At 48.4% G+C, this 16,142-nt stretch overlaps 1 protein-coding gene across 1 annotated transcript in view; it reads right to left on the minus strand.

Annotated features, from left to right (window-relative positions):
* Positions 1-2,386: 2,386 nt before the first annotated feature.
* Positions 2,387-16,142, minus strand: part of Snta1 (syntrophin alpha 1) — a 26,792-nt gene continuing 13,036 nt past the window's right edge. Inside the window, exons 3-8 of the mRNA XM_042694707.1 lie at positions 9,971-10,175; positions 7,211-7,418; positions 6,945-7,075; positions 5,064-5,260; positions 3,099-3,286; positions 2,387-2,998 (exon numbers count right to left, since the gene is read on the minus strand). Of these exons, the coding sequence (XP_042550641.1) occupies positions 2,906-2,998; positions 3,099-3,286; positions 5,064-5,260; positions 6,945-7,075; positions 7,211-7,418; positions 9,971-10,175 (1,022 nt within the window). The 3' untranslated portion in view covers positions 2,387-2,905. The remainder of the gene's footprint in view (positions 2,999-3,098; positions 3,287-5,063; positions 5,261-6,944; positions 7,076-7,210; positions 7,419-9,970; positions 10,176-16,142) is intronic.

Here is a 16,142-nt window from a genome sequence, read left to right on the forward strand (position 1 = left end):
TAGTCTTATCACTGAGCTACTCATTCAAGCTAGACTGTGTTCCTGCTGAGGCTCTGCTATTAACAACTGCTATTAACTGGGTAACTATGGCCAACTAGTCACTTCTGAGTCCTGGCGTCTTTGCTACAAAGTGGCTGCTATGTCATGAACACACTGTCTCAGGGGTGGTTGCAGTTAGACAAAGCTAGAGAGCACTGGGGTTGTGGTAGCTATCCAGAAAGTTAATAGAGGATTTCTGGACCAGTATGGCATCTCAGGCAACGAACATGATGTAAACAAACCCCTCAGATTCCAAGAATTTGGGAACCTGGTGTTCCATTTGACCTTGAGACCCTCTACCCAGATGCTTTTCTGGGGTGCACTGCCCTTTCCACCTGTCTCACTTCTACTGGTTGATAGAATTTTTCACTCCTCTTTTCTTCCCACTGAGTGGGACCTATTTCTTTCCCAAAATGTGTGGCTAAAGATGTGTGACTTACTTTTATTTACTTGGAGTGGCCTGCTGAGGGAAAATCATGTCCTGGGATCCAGTGTCCCTTCATCCTAGGCTTCAGGAAGAATGCGGAACAGATCTAAGCCCAACCCACACTCTGGAGCAAAACTGCCCAAACCAGACCACACTGGTCAACCTGCAGTCAATGTGCAGCCAGCCTCAAATCATGAAAATAAATGCCAGTTGTTGGAGTCCATGAGATAGGGCTGGATTTTTCCATAGCATTAGAACAAGAATAGCTGATAAGCATGTGATTCAGACAGACCTCTGCTTTCATTTCCTGAGAGAAATGTCCCCTTGCTCCCCAAACAGCTTAGGTCCCACTGCCTTCCTGGCTACCTCCTTGTGCCTGCCCAATCAGAATCACACATTTGACTGTGGGAGCTTCTGAGGAGTCTTTTGAGGCTCAGGACCCATTAGCCTTCCTCTCAGCTATATCACCTTCTGTCCCCAAGGACCAACACAGAGCAAGTAAACAGTGGACTAACAGAGGATAGGCTAGATGATCAAGGCTGGAATGTCTCTACTTATCTGCAACACCCACTATCTAGTTTCCAGAACCATCTCTGGCTCTGGCATGTGTAGTTTCCTCGTATGGTGGTTCAATTGCTTTGTGTGGGTGTGTGCTGGTATTAAGTCTTGAATTCAGGACCTGGAAACTGCCCCCCCCTTTTTTTTTACTCAAGGCTGGCACTCTACCACTTAAGCCACAACTCTACTTTTTATGTATCAAGAATACATAAAAAGAAGCAGGGGGGCTGGGAAGGTGGCTCAGTGGTAGAGTGCTTGCCTTGCATGCATGAAGCCCCAGGTTTGATTCCTCAGCACCACATAAACAGAAAAGGCCAGAAGTGGTGCTGTGACTTAAGTGGTAGAGCACTAGCCTTGAGCTGAAGAGCTGAGGGACAGTGCCCAGGCCCAGAGTTCAAGCCCTGCAACCAACACAAACACACACACACACACAGAGTCTCAGGGACTTTCCTGCCCAGGCTGGCTTCAAACCTTGATCCTCAGATCTCAGCCTCCTGAGTAGCTAGGATTACCTGTGGGAACCACAGATGCCAGGCACATTTAGAATTGCTTGAAGCAGTGGAGGAGCCACTGCCACATGGGATGCAGCTATTGTGAGAAGGGGGTTCATTTTAATTTATATTTAAAAGTTGATGCACAGCTAGCAGAGCTACAATCCTTCAGGTAGCAGGCCCAGAGCTCTGTGCCTATGCCACCCACCAGCCTCATGCAGCTCAAGCCCAGCCCACAGCCCTAGAAGCACCTCATCCAGGTGGAAGGGCTACATTAACAGCCTCATGATAGATAGAATGTCAGGATGTGTTCATAATAGGCTACAAGGACTCGTTCAAATGAACCCTTTCTTCAGGATGTGGTGCGAATGCCTCTCCTTAAATGTGGCCTCAACTGTGACTCACTTTGCATGCAGAAGTGGCAATGGGTTCCTAAGAGGCTCTGTTTATCTCTCCTTGCTCCCTCTTCCTTGTTTTCACTCTGGGGGAAGCCATCCATGGAGATACTTATTTTCTCTATGGTTTGACCTATGTGTCCAGGACCTGAGATCTCCTGCCAACAGTCACAATCTGAGCGATACAGGAAGTGGTCCAGCCCAGCCCTCACAGGACATAGTGACTGCACTTCATGAGAGACCTGAGACACAAGCAGCCCAGCTTAGCCCCTCTCAAGTTCCTGACCCACAGAACCAAAGGAATGATAAGTATTGTTTTAGGTCAATAAATTGTAGGTTAATTTGTCACATAACATAAGCAATGCCCTCTCTTTGGGGCCTCTTAAAGTCTGTCCCTTCTCTTGGAAAGGCGCCCTAATGCTTGGTCTGAGGCCACCACAGTGCCCAAAGGCCAAGACACAAACCACAGACACTGAGCAGGTCTGCCTATGTGCTCACAGGCTGTTTATTATCCAAATAAAAGGAGGAGAGAGGATGAAGAGAAAAACCAGGTGCCCCACAGTGGTGGAGCTGAAGGGAAGTGAACAGAAAGGCTCCTCTTCTTTCTCTTGTCGCTGGCTCAGGGCACTTCAGCTTCAGAGGGGCCTCTGGGGGTGGCTTAGGGGCCAAACCCAGCTGTCAGTTGGGGTCAGGATCCCCATTGAGGCAGGTCCCAGGCTCGGAATGGCTTCTGTGTACACAAAATATCTCTGCAAAAGGCACTGGTGGAGGTGGGCAGCGGGAAGGCCACCCCATCACAGGCAGGTCCGCAGTGTCCTGGGTCTGGGTCCTGGTCCCTGAGACCAAACCAGCCTCCCTCAGAGGCTGAGTCTCTGAGGCCCCTGCTCCTCTCCTCTCCTTTCCCTCACCCAGCAGTGAGCAGGCATTTGGCAGTGAGCCAGATCTGGCCTTCTGAGGGACAACCCCCTCTTCAGGGTGAGTATATCTGGTGACCTCTAGGCCAAGAGCCCCAGGCGAGTGACTTTGGCCGAGAGGAAGGAGTGGATGACGAAGACCATGGTTTTGGGACACGAGTGCAGGTCCAGTTGCTGCAGGATGGAGAGAAGGGTCAGGGGCTCTGTCCAGCCTGGCCTCCAGGACAGTATCCCCCCCACTACTCCCAAGGTACAGAGGCAGCCCATCACTTACAATCTCTCCTTCAGCACCCCCAAAGTCCAGAAAGAGGAGGCTGGTGCCATCATCCGAGGACATCTGCAGCTTCTCAAAGGGTTGTCGGAGCAGCACAGCTCGGGCTGCACCAGGCTCGGCCGCCCATAGTGTGAAACCCTTGTCAATGTGCACAGAGAGGCTGCAGGGACGGCCGTTCCATGTGCAGGCTGCAGGAAGGCACGAGGGCACAGGCACAGCTGGTACCTCACACACTGCCAGCTCCACAGAGCAGGGTTCAGCTACCCAAAGGATGGGAGGCTCACTGCCCTGACACCTGTGCAGCCACCTTCTGTCATTCCCACCTTGAAATACAGAAAGATGGGCCCTCAGAGAACATACAGCTGCTTCTAGTCCCACTAATGGCAGCGCTGTGAGCAGAAGGGGACTACTTAGGTTGATATGGCCCAGGTGTAGCATGCTTATCTAACATGTACAGGCTCTGAATTCCAGCCCTAGCACCACAACAATGGGGGCATAAAGTATGTCATAGAGCTGGGCATCGGTGGCTTGTAATCCTAGGTACTCAGAAGGCTGAGATCTGAGGATCATGGTTCAAAACCAGCCCGGGCAGGAAAGTCCATGAGACTCCGATCTCCAATAAACCACCAGAAAACCAGAAGTGGCACTATGGTTCAAGTGGTAGAGTGCTTGCCTTGAGCTGAAGAGCTGAGGACAGCACCCAGGCCCAGAGTTCAAGCCCCATGGCTGAAAAGAAAAAAAAGGGCTTACCCCCTAAAGGTATAGAATGATTCACTTAAATTAAAATTTCATATAAAAAGTAGATAACTTAGACTTGCACAAACATAAAAAAGTAAGGCAGGCATCAGTGGTTCATACCTACAATCCTAGCTATACAAGAGGCTGAGAGCTAAGGATTGTGGTTCAAAGCCAACCCAGGCAAACAAGTCAATAAGTTTCACAAGTCTAGTTGACCAGCAAAAAAAAAAAATCCGGAAGGGAGCTGTGGCTGGCATAGTAGAATAATAACTTTGAGTGGAAAAAGCCAAACAAAAATTCAAGACCTGGGGGGGGACACGAGGGAGGGGGGAAGGATGGGATGGGAAGGGGAAACAAAGGAGGAGGCTACAATGCTTGATAAGAAGTATACTCATTATCTTGCCCATGTAATTGTAACCCCTCTGTACAGTATTTTCACAATAAAAAAAAAGACAAGAAAAAAAAAAAAAAAAGAATTCAAGACCCTTAGTTTGAGTCCTAGTACTGGCACATGCACACACACAAAGTATTCATGAGCCAAGCACTGGTGGTTCATACCTATAATCCTAGCTACTCAGGAGACTGAGATCTGAGGATTGCAGTTCAAAGCCAGACTGTGCAGAAAAGTCTGAGACTTTTTTTTTTTTTTGGTAGTCCTGGGCCTTGAACTCGGGGCCTGGGCACTGTCTCTGAGCTTCTTTTGCTAAAGGCTAGAACTCTACTACTTGAGCCACAGCACCACTTCCAGTTTTTTCTGTTTATGTGGTACTGAGAAATCAAACCCAGGGATTCATGCATGCTAGGCACTGAGCCACTGAGGCACATTCCCAGCCCTGTGAGACTCTTAACTCCAATTAATCACCAGAAAACCAGAAGTGGCACTGTGGGTCTAAGAGTAGAGTGCTAGCCTTGAGCAAAAGCAGCTCAGAGACAGTTCCTAGACCCAGAGTTCAAGCCCCAGGACCAGCAAAAAAAAAAAAAAAAAATCACAGTTTATTTGAAGTTGAAATCAAAATCAAACTGAATGTCCTGTATTTTATCTGACCCTATCTACCTCTATTCCCAACAGCCAAACCACAAAGACAAAGCAAGAAAGACCCCAGGGAGCAGGCTCACTACCTACCAGGTCCCCTCCCCAAATCCCACTTTCTAACCCCATCAAAAGCTTAATGCCTCTGGGGATAAGAGGCTCATCACCAGAGTGGCTCCTCGATCTGCCCAGCGCACCTGTAGACACCTCCTGCACACCCTCAGCGGCCCGGTGACAGCCATCCACCAGCTGCCGGGTCCAGGCAGCGAGCTCCTGCGGTGACTCCACAGTGAATAGGTGAGTGTCCACGCCGTGGCGCGTGCCCGTGCGCAGGGCAAAGGAGAGTTCTGCATCATAGGGCACAGAGCCCTTGGAGGGGCCTGAATGGACCAGCCTGGAGGAAGAGGGCAGAGGGCTGAGCCGGAGGCCTCGGGCAGGAATCGGGGGAGCAGTTCCGGGCAGAGTGACTCTTTTACCATCTGACAGGAATAAAACATCTGAGGGGTCACCGAGCAACTTGGCACGAGACATATCCCACGACCCTGCCCCCTCCCCCGCTCTTCTGCACATGCTGCCCCCCTCTGCCTGGATGTGCTTCCTGAGTCTCAGTCTGGCTCACCCCTCACTGTCCCCTCCTCGGAGAAGCCCTCTGTGACCTCTCTATCTAAAATAGCCCCCATCCACTAGCCTTCCTTTTCACCATGGCACCTGAAATGCCATGCTATTTACTTGTGTTGGTAGAAATGCTTTTTTCTGCTCTGTTCACCACTGTGTTCACAGTCACTCAAATCATGACACGTGCTGGGAGCTCAAGTCACCTGATTAGGCAGGCAGTCCACGATCCCTCGTGCCAGCAAGCTCCTGCCATCTGGACCAGAGCCCAGCCCAGGAAGGGGAGACCTTGGGGATGCAGGACCCAGGTCCAGCCGGCCTGACTCTCACTTGCTGTGTGGCCTTGGGCAGGCATGGGCTCACTCTGGCCAGCAGACCTCCAAGTGCTGACCCTTAGCTCTCTCTGCTCCTCACTCTACCCACTCTCTCAGTTCCCATGGAAACCACTTTCCAGCTCTGAGCTGCAAACCCACAAGTCCAGAAGCTCCTCCTCCATGCTCCCCAAGTGCCCGACCTCTACTTTGGACTTGACTCAGCACCTCACTCAGCTTCTATCCCACTGCCCCCGCTCCAAGCCTCTTGTTCACCCGAGACCACCCTCTCTCCTGCAGCCTTCCCAGCTGGCAAAGCACATAGCCTAGGAGATTTCCCACCACCTGCTCCCCACTGCAAGTGCTGACTTTCTTCTCCATCTGCTGCCTCCACCCACCCCCTCCATCTCTCCCTCCTTCTGCCCACAAGGTCCACGTGGCAGCCACAGGTTTTCTTCTAAAATGCAGCCTGTCACCAGGCTCCCCATCTCAACCCTTCCAATGCTGCTCCAAGTGATAAAAGGAAGCTAGCGTTCCTTCTCCAGATTGTATAGGCACTACAAAGGCCAAACCTGGCCAACTCCATCTTCCTTCTCCCTGTTTCCTATATGGATACACCTGCCTACCCCACATTCATAGTTCTAGGAACATGCTACACCCTTCACACCTCTTGTGTCTCTGACCAGGACATTCTCTCTGAAGATGCTCTTATACCCTTGCCTAAACAACCTATTCCTACTCATCCATCAGAGGACAGATCAAATGCCACCTCCTCTAGGAAGCCTTCCCTGACCAGGCCAGGCAGAATTAGTGAAGTGGATAATATGACTTCATTGTAATGGCTGTTCCTGGATCTGTCTCCCACACAGCTGGATTCTACAGTGATGGCAGCGACTGCTGGGGTCAGCTCTGTGTTCCCTCAACCATGCAGTTCAAGGTATAGGTATCAACAAATTGGTGACCAGTAAGACTTCACACAGCCTTCTGTTCTAAGCCTTCATCTTACAGATGAGGAGACTGAGGCCTAGTGAGGGTAGAAATTACTTTAGGTCAGATGGAGGATAAATGGGGGCAGAATAGGGTTGGAGTTCACAGCTTCTCAGGCCCATCTCCCCCAAACTCTTGGGTGTAGCATACCACTCCTGCCATGGGTACCTGGTAGCGATGAGCGGGGCAGTGCGGACTGGCCGGCTCAGGGCCTCACGGGTCTGGGGTAGAGCACTGTAGAGAAGCAGCTCCTTTTCTGTCAGCAGGGCCAGGGTGGGAGCTGTGCCCCCACCAGGCAACTATAGAAAGAAAAGCAGTGGTGAGAAGGTATATGGAGGGAGAGGTCAGAGGTCAGGGGGATCAGGGTAATGAGGGAGTATCAGGAACAGGGGAGGAAAAAAGGGGGAGGGCTAGGCCCCAGGCCCAGCGGGCACCTGTTCAGTCAGCCAGCCGATCTGCTTAATGTCCTGACTCCCAGCCGTGCCTGTGGCTGCCAGCAATGCCTGCAGCTCGTCCTTGACCCAGGGCACCAGTGTGCCAATCTGGGCTTGGATGGCACTTGCCCATGACCTTGCACTGGCTTCATCCTTGGCCCTCAAGAAGAGGTTATCTTGGCCATCTGCCGCACAGACCTCCAGGTACCTGCAGGCACAATGGGTTAGAGGGAAGGGCTGGCTCTGGGTTATAGATGCCCCACCAGATAATCTGGCCCAAGAAACCTCACCCACCACCAAATGAGAAGAAACCACAGGGGATCCATGAAGATTATCAGGAGCCAGGCTCCAAGCAGAGGACTCCAGCCACAATTGTTCAGTTTTCATGAAATGGAAGGACAAGAGACTGACATACACACACAAATATATACACACTCAGCTGGGCACCGGTGTTCACACCTATAATCCTAGCTACTCAGGAAGCTGAGATCTGATGATCATGGTTCAAGCCCAGGCAGGTAAGTCTGTAAGACCCTTGTCTCCAATTAACCACCAGAAAACTGGAAGTGGCATTGCGGCTGAAGAAGTAGCGCGCTTGCCTTGAACTGAAGAGCTCAGGGACAGCGCTAGGCCCAGAGTTCAAGCCCCATGACTGACAAAAAAAAAAAAGAATTTCCAGCTTCCCTTGCATGTGAGCCAGTTCTGACCAAAGATTCATAGATAAAAGTCTATAGAGAGTCTCTAGATAGAAAGATACCTCTACAGAGATATCTTTCCTAGGTAGGGTATTGAGACACCAAAGGTTCTGCCTGTACACATAATCCACTTCTCCAACAAAAAGGGGAAGTTCATTTCTGTTCTGCTTGACCTTGTGATTTGATTCAACAACAAAAATGTGAGAGAGAGCTGGGCGGGCGCTGGTGGCTCACGCCTGTAATCGTAGCTACTCAGGAGGCTGAGATCTGAGGATCGCAGTTCAAAGCCAGCCCGGGCAGGAGAGACCGTGAGACTCCTATCTCCAATAAACCACCAGAAAACCGGAAGTGGTGCTGTAGCTCAAGTGGTAGCGCTAACCTTGAGCTGAAGAGCTGAGGGACAGCGCCCAGGCCCAGAGTTCAAGCCCCACGACCAACCAAAAAAAAAATGTGAGAGAGCCAGCTAACATAGGACTCAATTATAATCCCAGTTACTCAGGAGGCAAAAGCAGAAGGACTGAGATTTCAAGGCTGGTTCAGGCAAAGTTATCAAGACCACCTATCTCAGTCAAGCATGGGTAGTTCACACCTGTAATCCAAGCTACTCCAGAGAATGAGGATCAAGGTTCAAAGCTAGCCCTGACAGACAAAATCCCAAGAGAATCTTATCTCCAGTTAACCAGTAAAAAGCTAAAACTGAGCCAGGCACTAGTGGCACATGCCTAAAATCCTAGCTACTCAGAAGGCGGAAATCCTGGTTCAAAGCCAGCCCAGGCAGAAAGTCTATATGAGATTTTTATTTCCAATTAACTATAAAAAAAAAAAACAGAAGTGGAGTTGTGGCTCAAATGGTAGAGCATTAGCCTTGAGCAAAAATGTTCAGGGACAGCATCCAGGCCCTGAGTTCAAGCCCCAGAACTGGCACAACAACAAAGCCAAAAGTGAAGATATGGCTCAGGTGGTAGAGCATCAACACTACCCCATATAAATACATATGAACAAATCTACCCCCATTCCCATGTAAGTGTATACAAATACACACTTGTACTTACATGTGATCTATGTGCACACACACTTAGAAACACACACACACTGTGAATAATGTCTGGAATCAGGCTGGAAACCTTAAGGTGTTAGGAATCTCACAAAAGAGCAATTCTGCCTCATCTTCACTTAGTGAAAAATTGAACTACATGACTTAAGGGTAGGGATAGGAGGAGGAAAAATGCGGGAGAAGAATGGAAATGATCAAGAGGCATTGTACTCATAACCTGATTTAAGGAATTGTAAACATTTTATATAACTGATTCTTAATAATAAAAAATTTTAAAGGCACTTTCAATAGAGCAACCATAAATGACCTGTGGATCACCTGTTTTTTTACCTCATGGGGCAGGCAGTGGCAGACAAATCTAAGAGATTTTATCTCCAATAAATCAGAAAAATGCCAAAGTGGAGATATGACTTAAGTGATAGAGCACCAGTCTTGAATGAAAAAAGCCAAGCAAGAGGTGAAGAACTGAGCTCAAGCCCCAGTTCAGGCACAAAAACAAAAAGACCAACAACCTCATCTCATAGAGTCTAGAAGGTCAATGAGAAAGAGAGACTAGGTCAAGAATAGCCAGGTCTTGAACCAAGGACTCCTTCTCAAACCTACTTCTTGCTCAGATGTGAAATGCCCACAAGAAGAAATGAGACTCAAAGCACAACAGCACAAAACTTCACTCGTGCATCTGTTTAGCCTATTTCTTTTTTTTCTTTTTTTTTTTGGGTCGGGTCATGGGGCCTGAACTCTGGGCCTGGGCGCTGTCCCTCAGCTCTTCAGCTCAAGGCTAGCGCTCTACCACTTGAGCCACAGCGCCACTTCTGGCTTTTTTCTTCTTGCTTATGTGGTGCTGAGGAATCAAACCCAGGGCCTCATGCATTACAAGGCAAGTGCTCTACCACTGAGCCACCTTCCAAGCCCTGTTTAGCATATTTCTTAAGCACTTACTCTGTGTTTATTTCTACAACACAGAGGGAACACCAAGGCTCTCATCATGAGTGCTCCCAATCCTAGCCTTACCTGGGCTCTGGGTCATTGGGAGTGCACCTTCTTGAGACATATGCCATCTTCAGGGGCACGTGTTTGGCTTCACTGAGGTTCCGGGGCTGGGAGCCAGGGGAGGATGGCTGCTGCTGAAGGGGTGAAGCAGGAGGTGAGTCCCAAGCAACTGTGGTGCCACCAGCAGAGTTCTTGAAATACGGTGAAACCTCCTTCATGTACTTAACTGGTCAAGAGAAAGGCCAGCAGTTACCTACCAGCAGACATCATCATCATCAGTTTAGAGTCTAAGTCATGCCAGATGCTGGTGGCACATGCCTGTAATTCTGGCTATAGGCATGAGATCTGAGGATCAAGGTTCGAAGCCAACCTAGGCAGGAAAGTCTGTGAGACTCTTATCTCCAATTAAGCATCAAAATAGCCAGAAGTGGATCTGTGGCGCAAGTGGTAGAATGCTAGCCTTGAGAGACAGGAAAAAAAAAACAAGAAAGGGGGAGAGGGAGGTAGGGAGGGAAACGGAGGGAGAGACAGGAAGGAAGGAAGAAAAGGAAGGAAAGAAGGAAGGAAGGAAGGAAGGAAGGAAGGAAGAAAGAAAGGAAGAAAAGGAAGGAAGGAAGGAAGGAAGGAAGGAAGGAAGGTCGGTCATGCATGCCCAAGTCCTGAGTTCAAGCTAGCACCCTCCCCCCCAAAAAAAAGAGTCTAAGTCCTGTCCAATATCACTATCTTATTCCAAGCTAAAGTTCCCAGTGGAGTAATGGGGTAGAAAACACTGGATGTCTACCAATATCCATTCACTCAGCTTCTCCCTGGTTTATAGACACATGACCAGCCAAAAGAAAGACCATTTTCCAGGGCCCTTTGCAGCAAGACATGGTAGCGTAACTAAATACTAATGAAGAAAAAGGATCTGGACCTTCAGGATGGCTGTTTTTTTGTTTTTTGTTGTTTTGTTTTCTTTTGTTTTTTGTTGGTCGTGGGGCTTGAATTGAACTCTGGGCCTGGGTGCTGTCCCTCAGCTCCAGCTAAAGGCAAGCACTCTACCACTTGAGCCCCAGCGCCACTTCCAGTTTTCTAGTGGTTTATTAGAAATAAGAGTCTCATGGACTTCCTGCCTGGGCTGGCTTTGAACCTGAGATCCTCAGATCTCAGCCTCCTGAGTAGCTATGATTATAGGCATGAGCCACCGGTGCCCTGCTTTTTTTTTTTTTGCCAGTTGTGGGGCCTGAACTCTGGGCCTGGGCGCTGTCCCTCAGCTCTTCAGTTCAAGGCTAGCACTCTACCACCTGAGCTACAGCGCCACTTCTGGCTTTTTCTGCTTATGTGGTGCTGAGGAATCGGACCCAGGGCCTCATGCATACAAGGCAAGTGCTCTACCACTGAGCCACCTTCCCAGCCCCCCTGCTTCTTTTTATGTATTCTTGATACAAATCATTTGTCAACATATTTTCAGCTAAGATGGCCATTTAAAGAAAACAGACAACTGAGGGGAAAGAACACAAAGATGGGAACCAGAACATGCGAATGCTCTGCCACTGTCTTATTGCTTGCCATTACCTCTCCATTTATTAGCATATGAAGTATTATATTCATGTTTATATATACCTTCATCTTTAATATTCTTTAATATTCTTCCATCTTCAGTATTAGGAAGCCCCTTACCTGAGTTGAATAGTCTGTTTATGTTTAAGAAGCATTTTAACCTAATATTACCATTTCCTAATTTGGTCTTTTCTCTGGTTTTGTAACTTTCCAAACATGACACTGACACTTAGATAAGCTCTTCTTTCTGCCTGCCTTGTGATCAATCATACAGTTTTCTGGTAGCCAATATAAATCAAGGCTGACTGCTAATAAAAGTTTGGTCGGGGCTGGGAAGGTAGTTGAGTGATAGAGTGCTTGCCTTGCATGCATGAGGCCCTGGGTTCAATTCCTCAGCACCACATAAACAGAAAAGGCCGGAAGTGGCACTGGCTCAAATGTAGAGCGCTAGCCTTGAGCTGAAAAGCTCAGGGACAGCACCCAGGCCTAGAGTTCAAACCCCACAACTGACAAAAAAACAAAAACAAAAAAGTTTGGTCATTCTTGCTAAATCAGTTAGATATGTTTACCTGACAATGACTGAATGTCTGCCAACAGTGTTTTTGTTTGTGCCAGTCATGGGGCTGGAATTCATGGTCTGGGCACTGTCCCTCAGCTTTTCTGCTCAAGGCTAGCACTCTACCACTTGAGCCACATCTCTACTTCCTCACCAAGAAGCCTTGAGGAAGGCAGTTTAGGATTGGTTCAGGGGCTAAATAACATTGAATTCTTGGCCTTTCTGTTGGTCTTCCCCCTGTGACCACAGCATGGCTGACACAACTCAAACTAATCATTCCTCATGTGACAAAACCCAAAGTAGGAAGAGAAAAGCAGGATAAGGAGTATCTCTTCCTGTCTCCCTCTTTTCAGCAAAGTAAATACATCCATAAAGCTGCAAGTAGACATTTCCTTCCACCGTATTGGCTAGAACTGGCCTATGTGCCCACTGCTTGCACAATCATCACTACGATGGAATAACCATTCATAGAATAGTCATGTGACAGACCAATCACACCTCAGCCTTTGTGACTGTGCCTGTTTGTTTGTTTGTTTCTTTTTTGTTATTGGTGGTGGTGGTAATAGGGCTTAAACTCTGGGCCTGGACATTGTCCCTATGCTCTTCAGCTCAAGACTAGCACTCTCTTCTGGTGGTTATTTGGAGGTAAGAGTCTCATGAACTTTCCTGCCAAGGCTGGCTTTGAACCATGATCTTCAGATCTCAGCCTCTTGAGTAGCTAGGATTATAGGCATGAGCCACTGGCGCCCAGCGACTATGCCTGTCTCTATACAATAAAATCAATCTTCTATTAGCAAGGAAGAAGGGAAACTGACCCCAACAGTGGCTGTCAATATGCCCTGGCATCAGGACTATTCCCAATTCTGATAGGTGACAGACTCCTCCTCTCTATCCTAACCTATTAGGAAGGCAGTGTACATATCTAGGTGGTAAGAGTCATCTATCCAATAACTGGTCTCTTTTTCCCTAGCCACTTTCTACCCCAGCTGCTCTACAGTCAGCCTTGGGTATCCTCCCTTCCTCTGCTCTCAACTGTAATACCTTCTCCCTAGAACATCTCACATTTACAATCAAGGCCCAACCACTATGACCCATCTGGGAGTTCAGCCTAGGAAAGGGTTGGGAAGCAGTTCTTGGTTTGCTGGAGACACCCCTCCAGTTGAAAGACCATTCAAAGGTGCATGAGAGAGGCAGTTACAAACCCTACTGAGGTTGGAAAAAAATTATATTGAAAGTAAAGGTGTGTTGTTGTTTTATTTTGTTTGGTTAAATTGGGGTTTGAATACAGGATCTCAGGCACTCTACAATTTGAACCATTCCACCAGCCCTTGCTTTGTAGTATAAAGAGAACTAAGTCCAGTTCTGATGTTTGGGGACCAGTACTAAAATGGCTCACCACCACTGTAGCAATGACTTACCCCAGGACTCACTACTGGATTATATCTCAAAGTACAATGGACATGAGACACATCACAGCCTATCTGACAGACAAAAACCATCTCCCCACTTTCTCCTGAGCCCTAGAAAGTCAGCTTCTCCCCAACTGAGGGGGAACATCTTGGTCAAAGATAGCCATCATTACTTCCCTCTTCCTTGTCAATGTGAGAAAGGGGAGATGATACAACTCTGGCCAGTGAAATGTAAGAGAAAACACACTGTCTCTTCTCTCCTCTAGCTAGGACAGCCAGGCAGAAGAACTAATGGGACTCATTTCTGTGCCCCCAGAATCCAGCCGGGGTCTCACATGCTATGGGTTTCGCAAATGAACATTTGTCAAGTTTGAAGCCAGAGAAAAGTCTGGAGACTCAGCTCAGCCCAACTGTCCCAGAACTGGGTCCTCCTCCATTCCCACAGCATATGCTATAAATGGACAACACACCAGCTGGTGCCAGAAGCAGGACTTGGATTTCACCAACCAACTGGCCTCTCCCAGAGTGGGGAGTGGAGGCCTGGGGGCCCTGGAGTGACCATAAATAGCCCAGGTCCAAAGCCTCCTTCCTGCTCTGATTTCTGCCTGAGTCACCTGCCCAGGCAGGGTGGGGCTGCCACGAGGCTGTGGCCTCCAGGATTGAGGGCACCACCATGGCCCATGGCCAGGATTCTTGAGTCTGTAAGAATGGCCTGGAGTTTATTTTCTCCCCAGCTAGGCCCTGGGCCCAGGAACCTGGTAAAGCTCCCATGGATACATGGGTTTCCTTCTTAGGGAAACCAGGCAGATACAAACGGATGTCCCAGTTCCCACAGACTTTAGCTCTGCCAAGGAGGGAAGCCAGAACCCATCCTAGTCCTAGTGACCAAGAAAAGACTCCACTAGAGAAAACAGATCTTCAACAGACAGCTGTGTGGCGATAGTTCTGATGTTGTTCTTAGCCTGGACAGTCTAAGAGGATGGGTGCAGGATATAGAAACAGACAGGCAAGGATCTAAATCAGGCCTGTCACTGAATTTCTGCCCTTGACAACTCCTGAGGTCTCTCTGGGCCCTTTTCTTTGCCTATATAAAATGGATCCTGGTATTTTAGTTCTCAAGCAAGGCATTGTGAAGATTCATGTTCAGGCTGCCTACCTGCTTAATCAGGGTAGTCTGGAAAAGGTGTGAGATTCCAACAGGCCTAAAAGGGATGACCTTTAGGACTTGCTGGCCTAGCAAGGCTGGACTAAAAATAGTTTCCATTCCTGGATCCTGCCAGGCCTGGCGCAAGGCTGACCAGCATAGCCCTGGCTGCCACAGCTTGGTGGGTAACAGCTCCCTTTACCATGCCCATGAGTATTACAGGTGGGGGGGGGGATCTGCTATCAAAAATCTAAAGCCAGCTGGGTGCTGGTGACCCACACCTGTAATCCTAGCTACTGAGGAGGCTGAGACCTGAGAATCATGGTTCAAAAATAGCCTGGGCTGAAAAGTCATCTTGAGACTCTTACCTCGAATTAACCACCAGAAAACCAAAAGTGGCACTGTGGTCAAAGTGGTAGAGTGCTAACCTTGAGCAAAAGAGCTCAGGGCAGCACCCAGGCCCTGAGTTCAAGCCCCATAAATGACAAGAAAAAAAAAAAGACCAAGAAAGTGGTAGAGTTCTTTGCCTAGCATGAAGTCCTCTGAATCATAAAAATGGTAGAGCCGGGCGCTGGTGGCTCACGCCTGTAATCCTAGCTACTCAGGAGGCTGAGATCTGAGGATCGCGGTTCAAAGCCAGCCTGTGCAGGAGAGACCGTGAGACTCCTATCTCCAATAAAATCACCAGGAAACCAGAAGTGGCGCTGTAGCTCAAGTGGTAGAGCGCTCGCCTTGAGCTGAAGAGCTGAGGGATAGCGCCCAGGCCCAGAGTTCAAGCCCCACGGCCCACCAAAAAAAAATAATAATAATGGTAGAAACTAACATGGAAACTTTCTATAAGGAAGTAGTCGAAGAGCTGAGGGACAGCGCCCAGGCCTAGAGTTCAAGCCCCACAACCCACCAAAAAAAAAAAAAAAGGCAGAAACTAACATGGAAACTTTCTATAAGGAAGTCTATAAAAATATCATCAGTGGCTGTCCCTGTGAAGTAGGTTTTTGTTTTCACTTTTAACTTTGTTTTGTTTTGTTTTCCAGTACTATGGATTGAACCCAGGGTCCTGAATGTAGACAGCAAGTACTCTACTACTGAGCTGCTTCACCAGCCCTGATTATAATCATGAGATGTCACATTACTTTCCCTATTTTTTCCCCTATGTTTTATTTCTGTTTTAATTAGCTTGCACAAAAATAGAGAGACAGGGCTGGGAAGGTGGCTCAGTAGTAGAGGGCTTGTCTTGCATGCAGGAAGCCCTGGGTTCAATTCCTCAGCACCACATAAATGGAAAAAGTCAGAAGTGGCGCTGTGGCTCAAGTGGTAGAGTGCTCGCCTTGAGCTGAAGAGCTGAAGGACAGCCCAGAATTCAAGCCCCACGACAAAAAAAAAAAAAGAGAGAATCAAAGAGTGAACAAATGCAGCAGTGTTACCCCCTGGACACTATGTTGAAAATGAACTACATAAACAACTTGTGGCAGGGATGAAAGGAAAAAACTGGAAGAGAATGAGGGAAGGGGTGACATTGTCCAAAAAGAATTGTACTCTTGAGGC

The sequence above is a fragment of the Dipodomys spectabilis genome, unplaced genomic scaffold (assembly GCF_019054845.1).
Source record: "Dipodomys spectabilis isolate Male_0828 unplaced genomic scaffold, ASM1905484v1 ptg000175l, whole genome shotgun sequence".
In the NCBI taxonomy this organism is placed as follows: Eukaryota; Metazoa; Chordata; class Mammalia; order Rodentia; family Heteromyidae; genus Dipodomys; species Dipodomys spectabilis.